The sequence below is a fragment of the Alosa alosa genome, chromosome 3 (assembly GCF_017589495.1).
Source record: "Alosa alosa isolate M-15738 ecotype Scorff River chromosome 3, AALO_Geno_1.1, whole genome shotgun sequence".
NCBI lineage: Eukaryota > Metazoa > Chordata > Actinopteri > Clupeiformes > Clupeidae > Alosa > Alosa alosa.
In genome coordinates, this window is record NC_063191.1 from 32,122,825 (window position 1) to 32,146,908 (window position 24,084).

The 24,084-nt window shown below is 41.4% G+C and overlaps 1 protein-coding gene across 3 annotated transcripts in view; it reads right to left on the minus strand.

The window, feature by feature from the left end:
• armc8 (armadillo repeat containing 8) overlaps nucleotides 1-24,084 on the minus strand; it is a 272,052-nt gene that overhangs the window by 197,759 nt on the left and 50,209 nt on the right. For all 3 annotated transcript variants that reach the window (XR_007193229.1, XM_048239967.1, XM_048239966.1), the window contains exon 7: nucleotides 9,308-9,388. Coding sequence is in view for 2 of the 3 variants with exons in the window: in XM_048239967.1 (XP_048095924.1) it covers nucleotides 9,308-9,388 (81 nt within the window). In the remaining variant the exon portion in view is untranslated. The remainder of the gene's footprint in view (nucleotides 1-9,307; nucleotides 9,389-24,084) is intronic.

Genomic DNA, 24,084 nt, shown 5'->3' on the forward strand with positions numbered 1-24,084 from the left:
AACTGTTGATAAGATGTGCACTATGGAAATTGGTCTGTAGGCTAACAATGTACTTGTACAGGTAAATGTTCAACAATTGCTGTACAGGCTATAATCAATTAGCTAAATCATTTGTCAAGCTGTTTAAATTTGTGCTACATTCAAACGTAAAAGGTGCTTTGATATCTTTTTCGTTTGAACGTCGGCAAGAAGGCATGCTGCGGTTGCAATAAATGAGGATAGGTTTTATCTGCGGATTTATTTTTTGCATTATTTTGAATATGACTCGCTCCAGTCTCAACAGCACTTTCCACACGCATCTAAGTTCTAACACATCCCCTCTCGCTTTCTCCCTCTCCATCCCTGCACACGGTGCTTTCTTAAAGGAGCTGCACCATAATGTTTTGTCAAGTGTAAGCTTAAACTACCGTGATCAATTTAAGTTCCCGTGCCCCCGCTGAAAGTCTCATGCGCTTATCGTTACACTATCAAATCTATAAGTAACCGTGACAAATAGGGTATAAGATATATAAACTCACGCTATTGTATTATCATATATGTTTGGTAATGGCTCAGCTTTCTCTGATTGTTCTACTGACTTGGAAAATGCATCATGGAAGCAGTAAGTCAAGTCATTATCAAAAATAGTAGTGGCAGAACTCCAAAGTGACACCTTGTGGTTGTTTGTGTCAACTGCAGTTTGTGCCATTTCTGCTGAGAAAATGGGGTGCGTGATTCCTGAAGGAACCCGTCCAAACTTAACTGGGACCCACAGTAGGTCTTCATCTCAGAATCTTCTCTATATCCCCAAAACACGCCTTAAAACTAAGGGTGATAGAGCCTTAGAGCACTTTGGTTCAACTCAGTTGTTTTTAAATGTGCTATAGAAATCTGACAAATAAATTGTTATGTTCTGACCTGCATAGCCTGTCTATTGTACTTGTAGTCCAGAGTAGCAGTTTAGGTAACGTTACTAGCATAATGGATGGTTGGGATTAGTTATCGCCGCCGTAGAAACTAAATCACCTGGGAGCTGGCATGTTATTATGAAATGACCAAGCATTACACAGCGGTGGGCAGTTTGTCAGCGATGGTCCTAGATTGGTCGCGAAAACCTAGCACAGCCTGACCCCCCTGTAGCATAGGAATTTGCTTGACTGTCTAACACACTGATGAGTATAGCAGTCCGGATCAGCATGTAACCTCTGACCACTTCCAGACCAATACGTGTTATGTTTAGGAACCGCCCGGCAGATGGAGGAGACCTATAGTATATATTCCTAAGCTTGAGCGCGTGTCACAAGAAAACGAGTTAGGCATTCTCATTAACAATATGTATTGTGGGCGTATCAACCCACTAAGGATAACAATGTTACAATGAACCGAAACTTTTCTAATATTGAGCGGAGTCAGATTTATTAGGTTTAACAGGGGTTTATAATCAATTGATATATTTCCAACAGCGCACGGACAGCTTCACGATTTCCTTCGACCACTCCCAGTTCCCTCATTGGTCCTGACGAGTGACGTCATTTACACTAATGTTCAGCATAGCCATGAGCTCACTGCCTACATCTGGAGAAGGGCCTTCATATCCCTATTCCCAAAAGGACTCATTCATCCCTCACAGTCTGTGGTGTGTGGCCAAAGAATCAGCGCAAATATTTGGCTCAGATTCAATCGGGACACAAACTTTATTTTCTCACATTTCTATGACTGTTAATAATAATAATAATAATAATAAGCTTGGCTTGAGAGTTCCAGCTTCACCAGATTTCTCTGAAACTCTAAGTGTTATAGATAGATAGATAGATAGATAGATAGATAGATAGCTTCATTTATCCCCAAAGGGAAATTATGGTGTTACAGAAGCAATTAATAATATAAACAAACATATGACACATATACATACAAGTCGAAAGTACATGCAATTGGATATAAAGCCTCTGTGCAAGCCTCTGTGCACTGTGCATTGTCTATCACCACGGTTGTCAAACTGGGGTACGCGTACCCCCAGGGGTACGTGGACTGATTTCAGGGGGTATGCGAAAAAAGATCCGTCATATGCCTTTTGAAACGTTTTCTCTATCCCACATTGGTAACTTAACTTCTGCCTTTGCACTGCACATTAAAAACTTATTTTCTCCGCATTAACAAAATATTCGAGAGTGGACTGACGTGAAAAACAGGAGTTTTTTTTATTTATTTTTTTATCTGTAGCCTAGGCCCAGGTAGCACCCGATGCGCAATGGACGCACTGTGTTATTCATAGGGAAGCGCTCGTGTCAAGGCAGCTTAGTTAGTCCCGACCTCAATGAGATTTTGAACAAGGTTGTGAGAGTGGTGAATTTCATCAAGACCCGGCCCTTAAAAGCGTGTCTATTCTCCGCACTTTGAGAGGAGATGGGAGCTGACCAAAAGGCTGTCCTGTTTCACAGCGAGGCAAGGTGGCTTTCCCGAGGTAAAGTGCTGTCGCGTGTTTGAGCTCCGAGTCGCCTCTTCTTGGAGGAAGAGCACATGTTTGAATCTGCAAGCACGTTCACTAATGAACATTTCTTGACAAAGCTGGCCTATCTTAGATATATTTGAAAAGCTCAATCAGTTAAATCTCCAGTTACAAGGCAAAGACAAGCACCTAGCAGATAAGATCACTGCATTCAACAAGACGATTGTGTGTGAGATTAGGTGCAGATCTATTTAAAATCATTATATTCAGCACATTTGTAGGCCTATCATATGTTGACTATTGATGAGATTTGTATCATATGTTTATTGATTATTCACTATTCTCGACAAAATTGATAAAAATAAAACAATATATTATTATAATATATATATATATATTATATAATATTAACACAACAATTAAAAAAAAACTTGTTAACAATTGGTGGTGTTGGGGGTACTCCGGAAGATCTTAATGTCTCAGGGGGTACATGCCTGTTAAAAGTTTGGGAACCACTGGTCTATCAGAATAAGATTCTCCTCACATGGCACAAAGGGGAGTTATTGTAAATAGGGCAGTCATGGCCTACTGCTTAGGGCTTCGGCGTTGTAACCGGAGGGTTGCCGGTTCGATCCCCAACCAGTAGGAATGGTTGAGGTGCCCTTGAGCAAGGCACCTAACCCCTCACTGCTCCCCGAGCACCACTGTAGCAAGGCAGCTCACTGCTCCGGGTTAGTGTGTGCTTCACCTCACTGTGTGTTCACTGTGTGCTCTGTGTGTTCACTAATTCACGGATGGGATAAATGCAGACCAAATTCCTTGTGTACGCAAGTATACTTGGCCAAGAAACCTGATTTTTGACATTTTTACATAGTTATGGTAGTGGGCAGGAATGATTTTCTCTCACTCTGTTGTCTGACAAGTAGTTTGTTCAGTGGATGTGAGGTGTTATCCATAATGTTAAGGAGTTTTTGCAACATCCTTCTCTCAGCAACCAACTCTAGGGGCTCAAGTGTACTTCCAAGCACAGAGCCAGACCCAACAGATGGCTGGAAAGAAAATGGCACTAGAAACAGCAGACTGGTAAAACATGTTCAACATCCTGCTGCACACATTAAAATACCTCAGCTAAAGTCCACTACCATCTCCTTGGTCTTAGCCACATTTAAGAGTAGGTGGTTGTTTCCACACCACTCCACAAAGCTGTTCACCAGTTCTCTATACTCAGTCTCCTCCCCATCCTTCTCACAGCCCACTGCAGAGTTGTCTGCAACCCGTCATCTGCAGAAATACTCTGATGACTCTGCAGAGTAGTACTGAAAGTCTGAGGTGTATAATGTGAAGAGGAAAGGAGAGTACAGTCCCCTGTGGTGCTCCTGTGCTGCTAACCATCTGCTCGGACACACATCCTCCCATCTGTACAAACTGTGGTCTTTCCGTCAGGTAAACGATCCATGATGTTATGGATGTCTCCACCTGCATCCTGTCTAGCTTCTCTCGTGGCAATACAGTTTGTATAATGTTGAAGGCACTGGAGAAATCAAAGAACACTATTCTCACTGCACTGCCAGATTCATCAAGGTGATGTGGGCTCGCTGAAGCAGGTAGATGGATGATGGCATCTTCAACACCAACTACAAATTGCAGTGGGTCCATTGAGGTGGTCACCTGAGGTCTGAGGTGTGCCTGCACCAATCTTTCCAGCACTTTCATGCAGTGTGATGTTAATGCCACTGGTCTGTCATCGTTGAGGACAGATGGAGAAGACTTCTACACTGCAAAAACTGCTTATCTAATAAAACTTAACCAAGTGTTATTAATGTTATATCAAGATCAAAAAATCTAGTTGGTGTTGTTTTCAGTATAAAGAGACTTACCTAGTGCTTTCTCATAAAATCATTTGAGTTAATTTAAGAAGTATTTAAGTATAAGTATATATAAGTATATATACTCTTTTGATCCCGTGAGAGAAATTTGGTCTCTGCATTTATCCCAATCCGTGAATTAGTGAAATACACTCAGCACACAGTGAACACACAGTGAGGTGAAGCACACACTAATCCCGGCGCAGTGAGCTGCCTGCAACAACAGCGGCGCTCGGGGAGCAGTGAGGGGTTAGGTGCCTTGCTCAAGGGCACTTCAGCCGTGCTTACTGGTCGGGGTTCGAACCGGCAACCCTCCGGTTACAAGTCCGAAGAGCTAACCAGTAGGCCACGGCTGCCCCCCCAATTTGATTTCTTTTAAGATGTCTCATCCTGAAAACAAGAAAATTTGTCTGCCAGCGCGTTAAAACTGTGCATGTGTTCCAATGCTGCAATTTTCTTGTACCCTTCTCCAGATCTGTGTCTATCCACAACCCTATCTCGCAGGTCTGCGAACAATTCTCTCGACCTTGTGGCTTTGTTTTCACTCTGACATACACCATCAACTGTGAGACCTTATATAAAGATATGTGTGCCTCTCCTAATAATGTCCAGTGAATTAATTTAGGCATAGGTGGACTCCAATCAAGTTGTAGAAGCATCTCAAGGACCATTGATAGAAATAGGATGCACCAGAGCTCAATGGCAAGTGTCCATTCAAAGAAAAGGTGTGAATATTTCAATAATTTTTTGACAGTCTTAAAATGGAACTCCAGCTGTTTTCAACATAGGGCCCTATTATTCGAGGTCAGCGAGTACTGTCTGTAGGAATTTTTGTTTTAGAAATCAGTGCTACATAGTTCGAGTTATCCTGCTAGAGACTAACACTAGACTAAAATCAAAGACAAATACCTCTATCTGTACAAACACTGGATTTATACAGTTTCTTAACAAATACACAGTGGTGTCTCTCGTAAGGACCTTGTTCATGTTGCACAGCACTTGTAATAACTTTTTGAGTTTGTTAAGAGGCTCAAAAACACCTGGTAGTGCTAACCACTAACAATATCTTGAACTAACTTGTAGTAGTAGTGAACAGGACTCAGAATCTATCATATTATGTTAAATAGCCTTTTGCACAAATACTTACCTGATTGCAAAAAAATACTTTTTCAGGTAATGGCATACATTTTAGGGAAAACTAGCATGTCTTCCCATCATTGGTATCAGTTTGTTTTGAAAAGTGATGGGGACAATGATGTTTTCATTTTTTTAATCACTTTTGGTAAGGCTAAGATATGCATATATATGCATTTGTAATTTGTCTACGATGAACGCTGAAATTTGGCACAGTAATTAGGCACAGTCCCATGATTAATTTCACCAAGTGTCAAGTCGGCACCTCGAGCGCTCTAGCGCCACCAACAGGCCAAAGTTGGACGTGCGTTCACGCACGTAACTTCTGACCAGTTGGCCCGATTTAAAAAAACTAGGTATCTTTGGAATCCTTGGACCAAGCCAGGTTCAACGCACCCTATGAAGTAATTTTCCGCCATGATGAATTTTCCGCCATATTGGATTTTAGTGAAAGTGAAACTAAAACTTCACAGGTCACAAATTTTGTCCGATCGTCACCAAACTTGACACACATGATTTTCAGACCAAGCCTCACAAAAGTTGTGGTGTTTTGTTTTCGAACTATAACCGCTTCAATTCAGCATATCCATCCAATTTGGCGGCTAAGCCGGCCAAACAGGAAGTGAGATCATATCTCAGCAACCCTTGCATGTATCAAAGCCAAACTTGCTGTATGGACTCAGGACCCAATCAGGGGGATGATCAATAAATTGTGTGACCTTTGGCCTCTAGAGGGCACTGCAATTAAGAAACATGCCTTTTGGCCTGTAGCTGCTGTTGTGCTTAGAATTACAACGCACTAGTGGTTTCTGGTAATACTGTTGGAGTTCCTTAAGCCGACCCAGGTCAACTTGTGATGTCATCATAATTGATTCGGCCGCCATGTTGGATTAAATCAAAAACACGTACAAGTTTTCGCAGGTCACAAATTTCAGCTGATCCTCACCAAAATTGGTAGAGACCATCTTCAGACCATGCCTGATGAGTGCATTGAATTCTGGAACAATTGACAGAAGCATTGGCCTGTAACAGCTAAACGAAATTTCTTGGAGAAGCCGCGAAAACAGGAAGTGAGCTCATATCTCAGTAACGCTTTCATGTATCAAAACCAAACTTAGAACATGTACCTCAGACCCCATCGGGAGGACGCTCAAGAAATTCGGTGACCTTTGACCTCTAGGGGGCTCTGTAATTGACACAAATGCATTTTGGCCAGTAGTTGCTGATGTGCATTATTCTGCAATGGAAGTCAATGGCAGCCCATAGAACCGTCTGGTAAAAAGTTATACAATTTTGCACACTGTTTGGGGACAGTCCAATAATTAATTTCACCAAGTTTCATGCTGGCACCTCAAGCGCTCTAGCGCCACCAACAGGCCAAAGTTGGACGTGTGTTCACGGACGCAACTTTTGACTGGTTGACCCAATTGTCAAAATGAGGTATCATTGGAATCCTTGGGCCAAGCAGAGTTCAACACACCCTATGACATCAATTTTTGACCTCTATGTTTAAATCACAGACAGTGTGATCATATCTCAGTAGATCTTTTATTTTTGATGTGAAACTGATGACAGCAGGTTCCATCCAGTTTATTCTAAAGCGTGCCTGCAAGGATGGGGCGGGGTGGGACGGGCAGGTGCGATTGCGGTGGTGGGCTGGCTGGGTGAGGGGGCAGTGACACTCAGCCCTGGTTCAGCCACACAAAATCAGTTATGTTTTGATGTGAAACTTGACCTGGTAACTCAGCCAATCTTGGGTTGTTTGGCATGGAACTTGCTGTGACTGCTTAATGCTATATGTCTGATGCAACGGCATTGAGTTACATGGCAAATCTGGCCTGCTGAACTGACTGCTTGGCCCCCACATTGCTGCTTGCAGCTATATTTATGAATAGTTTTATTCACTGAAGCCTCTGCATTTGTGACCTGAAGTAAGCTGTGATTGCATACAGGCAGATGTCAAGTAGCATGCCATGACCAACTTTTGATTCTTTGATATGGAAAGGAAGTTCATTATTTTGCGTTGCTATTTTAGCCCAAAGTTGAAGACCATGTAGAAATTTGGAACAATTTCAAAGCCGGATTACTTGGGAATGGCCTATTGTACAGAGGAATGCTTTATATCTTCATACTCAGTAAGGTCTGCTGTTTAATGTAGGGCTGAAACGATTCATCGAGTTACTCGAATAACTCGATTACAAAAATGACTCGAGGTAAAAACCCTACCTCGAAGCCTCGTTAAATTCCTATGACGCGCACTATACGCTCAGGGATCTGATTGTTCCACACGGACCGTTGTTCAGGAAGCACACCACTACTAACGCGTGAATCGTGATACATTCTGAATCATAGATTATGTCTGAATTCTGAATTAGCTGGCGCGATGGCAGAGTCAAGATGTCCATAAATGGCAGAGAATGTCTAAAGTTTTCAAGTAAAGTTTTGGGATCATTACATACTCAAAAAGGAAAAGAACAAGCATCTGAACTGAAAACATGCACTCCATGCTGTTTCACCAAGCGTCAATAAAGTAGGCTATCAATCTATCTAGCCTATCTATCTATCTATCTACTTAGCCTATAGCCTACATTGATGTTGGCTGATTTTAAACACATACTGTATTTGTAGCGATGTCGTGATATAATGTTTAGCTTTTTTTGTTTTTAAGTAGTAAACTTATTCATGTTCAATTGCAAGACAGTATGCCTAAAAAAGAACCCCTTTTTATACACACATGCATGCACCCTCATCTTCCTCACGCGCATGCCGCACAATACACACACACACACACACACACACACACACACAGGTTGCTGGGTTACCATAGCAAATAGGCTCACCCCAGAAATTATTTTTTAGTAGCCTAATGGTAACATTATTTGTTAGTAGCCTAATGGTAAATGCTGCAGGTGTAGAAATCTACATAAAACAGATATTTACTTTGATGTCAAGTCTAGATTACAGCATGAAACTGCATTATACATTAAATTGCTTTCCCTCTTCTCCCTCCCAGCACTTAACAACATAGTATGGACAGCTTTGTTCGCCCAGCTAAGTCATGCACAAGAGGCTGCAATTTTACAGAGAGCATTTTGAACATTATTTAATTGTTGGCATTGGCACTTAAACACTAAATGGGTAAATTGCAATAAATGGGCTTAGTTTTGGAGCCAAATGTTGGAGTTAGAATAAATACCTCTGTGCCAATTGCTTGATCATTTTACAGCCATGGCATTTTCGTTATGCATTATTTGTTTTGGTTGTTTAAAAATGCACAAAAAAACATACCCGATTAATTGATTTATCGATCGATAAAGTGCTAGATTAATCAATTACAAAAAGAATTGATAGCTGCAGCCCTAGTTTAATATGATACATGTTTTACCATGTGAGGACTGTTGAGTTTGTGAGATATTCCACCTAAAGTAATGGGTGTGGAGATGGACAGAGAGCTTTGTGCAGAATGTAAATATATTTCACTTTCATGTAGATTTAACTTAAGCTTAAGATATGCTCTTTCGTGTCATGTGATATCTGTGTGACGGGTACTCCCCGAGCAGTTCAACTGAGAAGGGGTGTGAATTTGGACCCAATTTGAGTCTGTCGGCCACTAAGGGTTTAACCAAAACTAGAGAGGAAAATGATATTGATTTCTGATTGAAGATGTACATTTTTGTTGCGTCATGCACATAATCAACTAAATTATGTGTAGGCTCCGTTTTTTTTCCCATTAATTTAGTTTATCCGAGGGGTTTCAAAAAGTAGTGGGGACGAAATGAGTCATGACAAAAAGTGGTTGGTACACATCCCACCCGTCCCCACCTTTAACTGACGCCTGGGCTTCCCATAGCAAACAATAGGTAAGGAACAAAAGTGGTAGTACCTTAAAAGATGGCGAGATGAGCAGAGGTGCTATGTTCTGGATGGCACCATGGTTGAATAGAACAGTCTGATGCTCTGGGGTCTGAGGGGAATACACACAATCACACATTCAGTAATTGTAGCCTGACATTGTATTTAATTTCTGGAACAGTGTCATGGGTGTTTCAAAACTTTTGAAACAGTTTATCCTAGAGCAGTGCCTGTGCTAAACATAAGCATATTGGAGAGCTTAAGATTCCTTTAGGCAGACCATTTTCAGAATTGGTCAGCATTTTGGTAAACACCTAGTGAATATTATATTTTTAATAATATATTTAAATTGCTACATCCAAATGACAATGCACTCACCAGCCATATGCCTGCTAAGTATGAAAATGATTAGACAAATAGTTCTGAAGATATGCAAAAAATGCAAATATACAAACACAGACAAAGATTTCTTTATACCTCCATTTAACAGGTAGGAATTATTTTAAGACAAGAATATGTTTGAAATCAATGCTGAAAATTCTTCCTGAACAGAGGCAGAAGGAGAGGAACAGTGAGGAGAGATGAGAACGAGGGAGGTATAATAATTGCCCACATTAACGGTAACATTAACATTTATGCTGGTAATAGCCAGTGCTGTGATTTGATCAATGGTTTAATGGCAAACTTAAATAAGTTTGCTGCATTTGCAAATGTAGCCTATAATAATCTACACAGAATCTGTGCATTTGCAAATGTAGCCTATACTAATCTACACAGAATCAGAGTAGCCTATAGGCTATTTTAGAAATTATAACCAAGTCAGTATGAAGGCTTTAGTAGTATTGCGCGCATTTTTTTTTTTTTTTTTTTTTTTAATGTATTGGGAGTTGGGGGCCTGTGCCCCACCAAAGCTCTAGGTCTAGAATCGCCCCTGTCCGCGACCCGTGCCATTTCGGAAACCAACAATGCACTCACATGTGGTGTGAGTTTCAATGCACATATCTGATATGTGTGCAATTTGTTTTTGCAAGTTTTATACATTGGAAACACTTACTCACTTCCTGTTGGGTGTGACGTTTTACACTGTGACGATGATACTCACTAGGTGACACTTCACTAAATATGTAGGTTGCAATGATGTGCCTCTTTGTGTCTGTGTGTGTTTTGACTAGTGACATCAATTAAAAACATTTTTTGTGTCAGCCTGTGTATCTCTCTGTGTGTGTGTGTGTGTGCATGCGTACGTGTGCATGCATGTGTGTGTGTGCAGATCTTTCATATGTTTGTAATGTACAGACAGGTGTGTGTGTCTGTATGTGAGACATAGAGAGCGAGAGCGTGTGTATGGTGTGTAGTGAGACTCGTGTGTTTTTTGACTTATCTTTGCTTTGCGCAGCCTAAGTAAATAAAAGACCCCAGCCATAATTTGAGGATTTACGATGGTCTGTATCCAGACATGCATGAAAACATTTGAAAACAAAACACAGCCATAGGTTATTTTGAGAATGATGACTTTCTCTTCTGCATTGTCCTAAACATTAAAATGAGGCATTGCAACAATGTTTACAGAGATACACTGTAAGGTTGGCTGCAAAGATTAATATGCAGACTGTTACCATTGACTGACACACGCGCACACACACACACACACACACACTATCGAAATCATACGCCAGACGCTTTAGGCTATAGTCTTTCTACATGGGTTTAGTTAATGATCAGGCTATAATAAGGACACACTTTAATAGTGATTTGTGTAAACCAGAACATTTTAGCATCCCGACAGGCTTTTGCTGGGACTCGGGACACGCAACTCAAAATCGGGACTGTCCCGGTTAAACCAGGATGTCTTTTTTTTATTATTATTTATTTATTTTATTTGCAAACATCATTGACATTACAGAAAATGCAACACTACGACATGCACAAGAATACTACATACGACAAACAGATTACATAAACACATACTGTAACTTAACAAGACATCACATTGACTTGGCTTCCACAAACATAACACAACATAACATTAATAACAGAAAGGCTAAGGATGATTTGCGTCCCAGGATGATTACAGATATGATTATCAGGGATGAAATTGATGACCTGAATGAAAAGAAGGGGGATGGGGTGCGGATGGTAGCTCTGAGAGTGTAAATGAGGTGGTGTTGGGATGGGGTGGGGATGGGGGTGAGGGGTAGTGAGTATGTGAGGATGTGTGTGTGTGTGTGTGTGTGTGTGTGTGTGTGTGTGTGTCGATATGTATAAGGCTGGCTTGCTGTTGGGCCAGGAGGAGAGAAGCTGGAACATAGAGAGGGAGGGTTTCAGAGGAGAGGAGTTGTAATTATTCTATTAAAGATAAGTATAATAATAGGAATAACTGATTGCCTGGTTGATTGCCTGATTGATTGCCAACCTGGGCACCCATTAATGGCCATTAGTTCCACCCAGCCCCCAGCAGTTATACTGCGACGAAGCTGACAGAGGGGAGGACCTGCGTACACTCATCCCCCCAGGCCCCAGCATATGCACACATCCCCCACTACCACGCACCAACCACACCTCGCCCCAGACCTTCACCCAACACGCCACTCTTGACCTAAATATGTACAGTATGTGAATGGCTAGGTTGAGGGATCTATCTAGAGTGTAGCATTAAAAGAAGTGGGCATGCATGGTGAATATCTGTCAGGATTTCCCCATGCACACCACACTTACCCTGTGTAAGATGTATGCCTCCTCAATGTGTGCATTAAAATAAGTGAGGCATGCAGATAGACACCTGATGAGGTATCTACCTGCACTCCACTCTTACCCTAGCCTGTTTTGTAGTGTGCGTGTGCATGAGCGTATGAGGAGGGTGCACACCGGGGGCCCAGGGCCAATAGATAACCCACAGGACCCAACCAATGCCAAAACCACACAGCGACCCGCCAGGACCGAGTCTCCCAAGCCCCGTCAGAATAACGATGGGAGAGGCAGAGAGAAAGAGTGAAATTAGTAAAGTTTTATCAGAGAATGTAAATAAAAGGGGGAGGGAAAGAAGGGGATGCTATTTATATTACTACTACTACTACTAATAATAATAATAATAATAATAATAATAATAATAATAATAGTTCCAGCTACCCTCCCCTGCCCAGTGTTCGATGATATGTGTATCTGTTGATGAAGTGTGTTATGATGGTGTGGAGATGGAACTCAGGCAAAGAGGGTCAGGACTGTAAGCAGGTTGATAAAGGGGTACCAAGGAGAGGTTGTATCCTGAGTATTGATTAAGTTTGTAGTTGATAGGTTTTCTAGTGATATATACAGTGGGCATCGCTTTCAAATGACCACTTCATTCGCGCATTACGCGGCGTGAAGCTGCGTGAAGCTTTAGTACCACCTTTCAGCCACTGTGCGTCGCTCTGCCACTATACATCGCTCTGCCTGCCGTCCCTTACATAATTGTTGCCGAGAGTAATCCCAGCCTACGAATTCAATAACAAAATAAATCATGCATAATTAAACATTACCTCGATTTAGGCTACTTGGGTATGGCTTAAGGCTTGACTACACGGTGGTAACGAAAATCGAAATCGAAATTTGCTGTCTACATTATTGTCAGTGTTGGGGTTAACGCAACTACGCAAATCAAAACAGTGGTGTGATAATTGAGCCAGTAGAGAAAACAATGTTGTTGCCGATTTAATACTATCTGGCGACGTTTTTAACAGGCTACGCAATAGAGGCTTAGACAACTATGACCCACGTTTTGGTTTCGTAAATTAATTTGCCCTACTTCTTGACTGCAATGTAGTCAATTGACTGCTTGACATGTCATTTTTATTTTTCTGTACAATAAACAATTATATCTGCTTTATGCCGCAGAATTACATTCATATTTGGCTGACTGCAGACGCGCCATTTCCCGACGATATGATATGAGCCTGTTGCATTTAGTTAGATGTCCGAGTCACGCATAATGTTTGAAAACCACTGGCTCGTAATCACAATAATTTAACACACGACAGTTGGATAACCTACTTCATCATGTCCTCATACCTACATTTTTGTGAGTAGCATTGAGATCGTTAAAAACAATAAAGTATGGCTCTCCGTTTGGGATATCAAAAACTTATATTTTGAATAGACTACCGTCGAAGATGCTGACTTGCAAAAGCCTCGGGATAACACGTTATCTCCACTATCATCAGTCATGCCCCTTGATCAAAGTGGGGAATGAAATAAAAGTTTGAGAACCACTGGCTTAACAAGTTACCTACAGTCCAGAACACAGAATCTGTTGCAATATTCTGATGATCGGCGATGATATCGGCAAATGTTGTCGCTTCTGTAATTTCGGCTTCATTGAAAATGAGGGCTTCCCTCAATGACCCTCCGAGAATAAATAAAGGTTGAATGAATGAATGAATGCAGACTTGCCCAAAATAAAGGCATGTGGTTTGCGCAGCCTACAGTAAATAACAGACCCGCCAGAATGTGCGTTATGATGCTTTTTTACGAGCAAGATGTTTTTGGTACCCTACGCAAAATAACAATGATCATCAGTAATATTCAACCATTAATTTGGGTAAATGGGCAAGCGTGACCACCTTGATTGGCTGATTGGCTGATGATTGTAACGCGGGCATGATTCCAAACTGACCAAACACCTCCCTTACGATGATGAGTGACAGGTCTCAGAATGCGTGCGCTACACAAGGACGGAAGATGATGAATAACTGGGGCCGTAGGCTATTCACAAAGGCTTTTATCTTACTACTAGGAGTAGGCTACTCCTAAATCGCACTTAAAGATTTTAGATTGGAGTTTTCTCTTAAAAGTTATTCACAAAGCCTTTCAGACAACTCCTAAACTAGGAGTGAGTCTTCGTGGCTATGGATGACGCCATTACTCATGCACGAGCTTGACTGAAGTGACCACCTTGATTGGCTGGACGATTGTAACGCTGGAATTCCAAACACCTCTCTTCCGATGATGACTGACAGGTGACAGGTCGAGAATGCGTCGCTACACAAGTAGTCTTAAGGACGGAAGATGATTAATAACTGAATAAAAAGGCCTAGCCTAAATGAATAAAGAGTAAGGCAAAACAAATAGCTTAGTAGCCTAATGAAACATAGGCCTATGGATTGATGCAGTAGCCTACCTTTTGCAACATTATTAAATTAATCTGTCACCATATGCCTAGGCTACGCTTGCAAAGAGGAGAACATTTTAATTTGATTCACAATGAAACGCTACATTTCATTTACATGTTAACAATGAGTAGTTTTGGTTGTTGTTGGTGGCGTTATTGCATCCCTTTATGAATGCAAAATTGTTCCTCGATTGGAAGCTCCTGTTACATAGGCTATTTCAAAACATCGCAACGTAAAATGCCACAAAAAAGCTGTTTATGAATAGGTCTTAGTGAGTTAGGAGTCCTCTCGACTTAAGCGGTCCCAGACTTAGGTGCTACTTTTAGGTCTAAAATGCTTCGTGAATTACTTTTTGTGAAAAAATTAGGAGTCCTAAAGTTAGGAGTGACACGCCCATTATTTTTAGGAGTTGCTCCTAAATTCGCCAGTTAGGAGCTACTTTTAGCCTTAAAATTCTTTGTGAATACGGCCCCTGAATAAAAAGGCCTAGCCTAAATGAATCAAGGCAAAACAAATAGCCTAGTAGCCCAATGAAACATACGGATTGATGTAGTATCTTTGTAACATTATAATTATTCTGTTACTATGCCTACGTTTGCAAAAGAGAACATTTTAATTTGATTCACAATAATGTTACATTTAATTTACATGTTGACAATGATTAGCCTAGTTTTGGTTGTTGTTGGCGGCGTTATTGCATGTTAGTTATGCCTACAATGCAAAATTGCTTCCTCGCTTGATTGGAAGCTCCTGTAGCTGCATAGGATTTCAAAACCCAGGTTTGTGAATAGGTCTGTGAGTAAGGAGTCCTCTTGACTTCTTTTAAGCTGTCAGAGGTGGGAAGGTGTGATTTTTTTGGGAAGGGCCGGATTAACTGGGCACAATTGTCTGATGGCCCCCCAGCCAACGTGAATCAGGTGGTTAGTTAATAGGCCTATCGTGAAGATTTTTCCTGCCATCTAAGGCACGAGCGCATCTGTGAGGCCAAGCCTCACCAAGTAGATCGTTTGTTTACAACTAACATTCCATTTAATTAAACGGCTTTATAGGCTATGCCGAAATAGTTTTCAACATTTTAAATATTAGTGTCGGGTGAATTGAAATGTTCTCAAAGTAGCCTTATGGCTGAAAGCTGCTTAGGACCCCCGTCAAGCAATATAACCATACAAACGCCGCTTCCTGCACTCATTGTTTCAAAAGGAGTAATTTTGGCTTTGTCAGAACTGAAGAGCTGTGGGCCGGCACGCACGGGTATGCCCAATGAAAATAAATTAACGCAACGCAACACAACACAACACAGACCCCGCTTCTCTGGCCAGTCACTGACATGAACGAAAACACAGAACCCGCTTCTCTCCGCAGTCACTGACAGTAACCTAGAATAAATGCATGGGGAAAAACACTTCCCATTACAAAGACATCGTAAAACACTGAAAGTTAATATTTTGTCACTAGCAACATTCATCTGTCCTTTGTCAAATGTATTATGTTCCAAGTACCCTATCGTAATTCTGCTTCATAAAGTTGAACAAATACATTTGCTTATTTCACAGAAAAAATATAAATAGCCAGTCTACAGTGCAGAGTTGGTAAGTTATGGTAGGCCAACTTGCAGTGAACATACAAACAGGGAAATTATTTCTCTTGCAGCTGAGTAGCCTCAGGTGCGCCGTGACATAAGGCCGAACATGCAAGCCAATGAATCATAAACGACAATCAGCGCCCGTTAAACTTAAATAGGTTAACATCACTCTAAGTTAAGCCTTCAAGCAAGGAAAACGATGATTTGAAGACATCTGTTTCGTTGGAAGGGCAAGGGGTAGCAACAGGGCAACACAGAGACAGGCCCGATGGCAGGGCTGTTATGAGAGTATTAAAATATGGGATATTCTACGGAAAACATTAAAAGCGGCAAGACATCGGGAAAGTTAAAATAATGGATAAACACGGAAAAAGTTGGCATGCATTGTTTCGGTCCCGTGCACAGGGATTATTTGTCATACTATTAATCACATATGATTATTTGTGAAATTGTGCAAACAGGCGCAACACATTTGAAAAGGAAGGACTGGTAGCATGCAAGCTCACGGGAAAGATTGATTTAAGAACGTTATCACAAAGTGTGTGGCTGTGGCGCTGGCGAAGAAGACAATTGGCAGGGGGGGTCATGTCTTTTTAACAATTCTGTCGGAGGGTCATTGAACAATTTCTAGAAGGCAAGAGAGGGTCATGCAACTTCCAACTGAAGCACTCAAAATTCCTCCGTGGCCCCCTTCAATAAATAACGATCAGTCCCTAGATTGCTGCTGGGCTATATGTCTTGGTTCTGTTAACAACTCATTGTCAAACGCATAGCCTATCTCATGGTTGCATCCATTACAAACAAACATGCAATGTGAACGTCTGGGATTGGGGAGAGCACTAAATGCTCTACTGAATAAGCACGGGTCAAACCTTTAAATGAAAAACACTCTTTAATAATCCAAAAAATAAACCGCTAATGAAGTAGACTTGTGACCATCAAAAATCGTTTATCGCTTTTGTAACCCGTGATAACAGGGCGTAACAGGAAGGCATTTGGCTGAGCAACGGAGGTTAATACTCTATATTTTGTCCAAATGATGTCTGTCTATCATCGCTGCACTCGGAGAAAACCAGAATGTTTAATTTGTCCCATAGTCTCACGGCTGCAAACGGGATTCACTCGCCAGTTAACCAAATATTTCTTTATTAGGGTAGGGCAGGCATAATTCTGGCTATTACATTATTTCTAAACCAGTCTGCTAAAGTTTGTAGTGAAGTCTGTGTAGGGTTTTCCAGGCTCCATTTCTTTTTTGAGACACCCTGCTCACTTGAGCCATCTACCGGTTGTTTGGGTTGTTGCAGCGCCTCACTGGAAAAATACAAATTAAAGTCGCGTGATACCGCGTGATCCCACGCGCGGACCGCGAGTGAAGCTGGCCAAGTCGAAGCACTGCCCACTGTAGTCTGTTAACAAGTTTTTCCAATGAGTGATGTAAGCTTTGTTCTTAGATTTCCAGTTCATGAGGATTGTTTTTTTGGCAATAGTCAGCGCTACCAGCAGTGTTTTATTGCAGGAGTTGCTTAAATTGACTGTGGATGTATCACCAAGTATGCATAAGGAAGGGGATGCTGGGATGTGACAGCCAAAGATGGAAGAGAGAGATTTTGTGACACTCACCCAGAAGTGGTTGATTGGAGTGCAATGCCAAACCGCATGAATGTATGTATCTGGGTTATTTTGTGTGCAGTGAGTGCAAAGATCCGAGCCAAACCCCATTTTAGCCAATTTATGTGCAGTGAAGTGGAATCTGTGAAGAACCTTGTATTGTATTAGTTGTAGATTACTATTCTTTGTCATGAGGTAGATGTTTTTGCACATTTTGGTCCAGAAGTCGGCACCGGGAGTAATTGATAAGTCTGATTCCCATTTGTGATATGGCAGGCCAATTGTTTTTTCTGAACGAGATATAATTTTGTAAATTTGGGAGAGTATTTTTTTTGGGAGAGGGAATATTAAGCAGCTCTGAGATTGGTGGGGGAATGTCAAGGTTAGCTGTCTGGATGTTAATTTTTTCTAGGATAGATGATTTAATTTGCAGGTATTGTAAGAAGTGTTTACTCTCGATGCCGTGCTTCTGGACCAAACAGGAAAATGAGGCCAGATTATTGTCTTGAAGAATGTGTTGAAGGTGAGTGATGCCCTTTCCCATCCATGTGTGAAAGTTAAGTGTTTTTTATTGACGGTGAAATCTGGGTTATTCCAAATCGGGTGCTAATTGATGGTGCTATAGGTGAATCAGTGATGTGGTAGAATCTCCACCAGGCTGTCAGAGTAGCTGAAATTGTTGGGGCTTTGAAGGATGGATGTTTTTTGACCGACTGACTGCAGAAAGGGAGATCTGAGATTTTAATTTCTTTACAGATTGTTTGTTCTAGGTCTAACCAGGTGTTGTCTGAGGGGGTGGGGTGTAGCCATTTGTGGATGAAGTGGAGCTGGTTGGCCAGGGCATAGTGCTGGAAGTGTGGGGCCTCTAGTCCTCCCATTGCTTTTGGTTTTTGGAGAGTGGTGAGTTTGATCCTTGGGGTCTTATCTTTCCAGTATAATTTAGTGATTAATGAATCGAGAGACTTAAACCAGAGGGTGGTGGGCTGGGTTGGAATCATAGAGAATAGATTTATTTTGGGCAGTATTGTCATTTTGATTACTGAGATTCTGCCCATGATGGATAATGGGAGGTTCTTCCAGCGTTGAAGGTCATCATATATTGAAGTGAGTAGAGGGGAATAATTTAGGCTAAATAAGTCTGACAGCCTGGGGGAGACTTTTATCCCTAAGTAAGTGATATAGTTAGTGCAGAGTGGGCTAGGTGAAGAGTTGGCTGTCACATCCCAGCTGTTGGGATGTAATGGGAGAACTGCAGATTTATTCCAATTGATTGAGTATTCAGAAATTTTAGAGAATGTGTCAATGAGTTTGATGGTTTCTTCTACTGATGTTGTGGGGTCTTGAAGAAAGAGAAGAATGTCGTCAGCATAAAGGCTGATTTTGTGATGCGTATATGGAGTCTGGACACCTTTGATGAGGGGGTTCTGACGGATGGCAGCTGCTAGGGGTTCAATGAAGATTGTAAATAGTGAGGGGGAGAGTGGGCACCCCTGTCTAGTTCCCCGGTGAAGAGTGAAACTTTGTGATGTTAGTCCATTGGTGATTACTGTGGCTGAAGGAGAGGTGTATAGAAGTTTAATCCAGTTAATGAACGACTCCCCGAAGCCAAACCTCCCTAATGTGGAAAACAGGAAATTCCAGTTCACCCTATCAAAAGCTTTTTCTGCGTCCAGAGTTGCTATGATGGTATTATCTTGAAAATGTGTGGAGTGATACATTATATTTAACAGTCTGCGGGTGTTGGTGGATGAAATTCTACCTTTAATGAAGCCTGTTTGGTCTGGGTGGATAATGGATGGGGTGACCTCTGCTAATCTGTGTGCTAGCATTTTTGCGATTATCTTATTGTCCACATTGAGGAGAGAGATTGGTCGGTAGCTGGATGGCAATGTTGGGTCCTTATTGGGCTTGAGGAGCAGTGAAATTGAGGCTGTGGTGGAACTAGTTGGAAGACGTCCTTTCTGTTTTGATTCATTAATGATTCTGATGAAAAGTGGAGCTAAGATAGTCCAAAATTGTTTGTAGAACTCAGCAGGAAAGCCATCCGGACCTGGTGCTTTATTATCGGGCATCTGTTTCAGGGCATCAAACAGTTCTTGTTGAGTTATAGGTGATTCCAGGTTTTTTATTTCGGTCTCATTGTGTTGTGGTAATTTGATGCTGTTTAGGAAAGAGTCTATGAATTCCTGGTTGGGGTTTATTTCTGAAGAATATAGTTTATTGTAAAACTGGTAAAAAACATGATTTATTTCTTCAGGTGAGCTGGTTAGCTTCCCTGCTGAGTTCTTTATGACCGGGATTGTTGATTTTTCTTTGTTACGTTGGATTTGATTTGCTAAGTATTTACCTGATTTATTGCTATGGTGGAAGTTTTCCTGCCTTAGACGGTGAATCATAAATTGAGTGTGTTTATTGAGTATTTCATGGAGTTTGAATTTATGTTTCCTAAGTTTTGCCTGTGTTTCTTCAGTTGGGTTGCTTGCATTGGTTTCTTCTAACTGTTTAATTTTATTGTTGAGTTCTACTTCCTGTTCTTTTTCCTTCTTTTTTTGTATACTGAATATGAGATGATTCTTCCTCTGAGTACTGCTTTTCCTGTTTCCCACAGAAGGGAAGGAGATGATTCAGGGGAGCCGTTCATTTCTAGAAAGAATGCCCACTCTCTCCCAACAAAACTGATGAAATTTGGGTCTTGTAAGAGGGATGTATTAAAACGCCATTTGCTAATTGGTCGGCGGAGCTAGCTTCATTATAGAGTTGCTGGTTAGAAAATAATCAATACGGGAATAGGAGTGGTGGACCGGAGAGAAAAGAGAGTAGCATTTGGAGTCTGGGTGCTGAAGCCGCCAACAATCGCCAAGGCCAGAATCGCTCATGAACTGTTTTATTGTTTTTGTGGATTGCCAGATTCGTTTGCTTTTAGAGTGATCAGATCTGTCAATTGTGGGGTCTAACACTGTATTAAAGTCGCCTGCAATTTTGATGGGACAGCCAGATAGAGTTGAGATGGAGGTGAAGAGGTTCTGAAAGAAAACTGGGTTGTCTGTATTAGGGCCATAAACATTAACAATTGTTACAGGGGTATTGTGAATTGAGATGTTTATGATGACAAAACATCCTTCTGGGTCTGTGATGGTGGCGTTATGGATGAATGAGATTCTTTTGTTAATCAGAATGCAAACTCCCCTTTGTTTTGTATTGTAATGAGATGAGAAAATGTGATTGAATTGTCTTGATTTGATGCGGGTGTAGTCTGATTGAGAGATGAGTTTCTTGTAGAAGACATATGTCAGCTTTTAAACTATCAAAAGATTTTGAGCCTCTTTGCCTGAGATCCAAATCCCACGGATGTCCCAGGTCAGGAATGTAAGTGGTACCATGTTGTGATTGTACAGTTATGAAAATGTTTGATAAGATGGGTATTGTGTTTGTGAGAGTGTGTGCAGGTGTCAGTTAGATAGGACAGGGGGAAAGGGGGGTGGAGGAATAGGTATGTAATGTGGTGTGCGAATGAGAAGTAAAGGGTAGGGGCTGAGAAGAATATAGAGCATAAAGAGGTAGGAATTTGGTTCTGGAGTGGTGACAGCATGAAAATGTTCTGTTTAGCATTGAAAACATACAGATCATAATTTGACTTTAGCCTATAGACATAATAAACAAAAACAGACAGGACACACAAGCAAACATGTATAGACAAAACACCATGAAAAACATTAAACTTTGAGAGAGCAAAAGAGAATGGGTGGGTAGGGGGAGCAAAAGGAGTGAAACATAAGAAGAGAGAAGAGAGAGGTGATCCAAGGCATCAGTAGGCAGTGGGTTAGAGAGAGTTGAGGGTGACAATGTTATAATCAAGATGAATGTTGGCATGAGGTATGATGTGCTATAGCCAGGTGGTGATATTGGGGTTGCGATACAGAGTTCTATTGACATACAGTTTATCGACTGACAGTGCTGCTCGTTTGCCCTCTTGCCGGAGTTGTTTCATTATGGGCAAGAGGGCTCTTCTTCTTTCCTGTATTACTTGTGGGAATTGGTCGTTTAGTCCGAATGAAGTGCCTTTCAGTTCTTTTCCTTAGCTTTTGATGAGTTCTTTGTGTTTGAAGTGTTGAACTTGGCGATAATGGAGGAGGTTTTTTATTGTCTTTGGAAGTGAGGCGGTGTACACGGTGGAAGGTAATCTTGTCAACTGTTTCTGGCGGTAGTTTGAGAGATGACTGCAAGATTTCTTTAACTGCTTTCTCTGGGTCGTCCGGGTGTATCTTTAGAAGTTGGCAGGGGAATTCGAAAAAATTAGGTTATCAGCATGCTGCGCACTGGAGGTCTAGGATTGTTTCTTTCATGATCCGATTTTTAAGCTGGTGAGTTGATTAACATGGTCGGATAAGTTTGTGATATTTCCTTTGAGTTCACGGTTTTCTAATGCGAGTGTGTCGATCTGTGATTGGGAAAATTCGAGGCTGGCTTTTAAGTCCTTAATATATGCGTGCAGATGTTCCAGTATTGCAAGTTTGTTGTTTATGGATTGTAGTAAACTGACCTCGATGGATGTAGAAATAGCGCAAGCGGTAGGTGATTCTGGTTAAACCAGGATGTCTGATCACAGTCTGTGTGAGTTGAATAACTTGCCTTTGCAGATTAAATGTCCATACTGGTTAAGAAAGACATGTGAACAGTCTTTAGCGTTCCAAAAATTCCAAAAATAATTCCGTGGAAATGTATGGATTCCAGTTGCTGCTACTGGAAGAAACTGGAATCCATGCATTTCCACTGAATTATTTTTGGAATCTGATCCCATAACATGCCTGTTCATTCTTACTCGTCGCTCGACTTATCGTGACTAAATTCAAGATGGCTGCAAACGCTAAACTTTGTGAAGATACTGTCTGTATAAATTGTCTTATAAGTAAACTACCAGTGCTTTTTCATAGTTCTCAATGTCTCGTTTTAAATGTCAGGGCCCTCGGAAGTCTACCAATGAAGTGTGGAGATACATTGAGCCTCGTAAATGGTGTAAAACAGTGATTTAATTGCATGGCTAGCCCGATGCCGAAGCACCACCATTGAAAAAGCTGTTGGTAGCATCGGCTAACTAGCGCCAGATTTTGGAGTACAGGGGACAAGCCGAGATGGGCTGTGAGACATACGTTCACACTCGGTATCATGTTTCAACACACTTTAGGTCAATATCACACCGGAATTCTCCTTTAAGTTACTGTTGCTAAGTCCGACAGCTCAGACTGGAGTTGACTAGAACTTCAATGGTAGCTGTAAGCCTGTCTGTAAAAGTTATAACCCAAGAGGTTCTTTTACAGAGCCACGGACCTGATTTCATTTAGAATCTGTTGAAGAACTCCAGTATGCCATGGAGACACATGATTAAAAATTAATTTCTAGGTTTGTTGGGTGACAAACTTACACGGGGCGAGTGGGACTCACTGATATTAATAGCTAGCTGTGCTAGATAGACTAGATAGGCATGCATATTACAAGGGCACCAGGTCATGTCATGTAAGGAACATGGTACTGCAAATAAACAGAAACATAGTCTACATTGCATAGCGACTTCAACTTTATTAATTTATTTATTATTTATCTTACTTACATTGAGTTAACTGTTTGGCTTAATCCATATATGTGGTGGAGCACTGTTTCATTGTGGTTTGCCAATGAGTAACCCTTTGCTTAAAATAGAGAGCTGGGAGGAGAGAATTTAATCTAATTTAACATAATTACAAAAAAGCATAATCAAGATTGAAAGCCATCATTCTGTGTATCGGTGTTGCGTTAATCCCACACATGTCGTTTGGCCGTCCTTTTTCAACTTACATCACTATACAATCCCATAAAACCGGAAAAAAAATCACGGCTCCCAATGCATTTCTATGGAGCTGTAAGGTGAAGCTGTCGGACTCGGTCTACATGTGTGGAGCTACTGGACTGCCATTGGCTCGTCCGCGTTCGATGGGCGGGGCTGGCAATAGGTCAATTAGTAGCTTAGAATATTGGAAGGTTGTTGTTTCAAAATGTTGTGGACATCAACAAATGGCATTTACAAACGTTCGGGAGGAGCATGACGGAATTTGCCACGCCTCCTTCAATCAGACAGGTTATTTATTCGCAGTCTGTCTCTACCTGCCGGAGTTGCAGCATCGGCATCACTCCGCTTGCAAGACGCATTTGGTCAAGCTAGAAGCCAAGTCGCCGGTCGCGCAGATTGGCTTCCCCAGCACCTTCTCCAGCATCCAATCGCTCGCCTGTTTCTAATAACAGCGATAGCCGCCACACGACCCGAAGAAGGAGAGCTACTCCGCGGACCATATCTTTGATTAGAGCAGAGTTAATAATAATAATAATAATAATAAAGCTTTATTTGTATAGCACCTTTCATACACAGAATGCAGCTCAAAGTGCTTTACATTTGAAGCATGTAACACAATAATAGTCAGTCAGTCATTATCAATCACTTTTCTT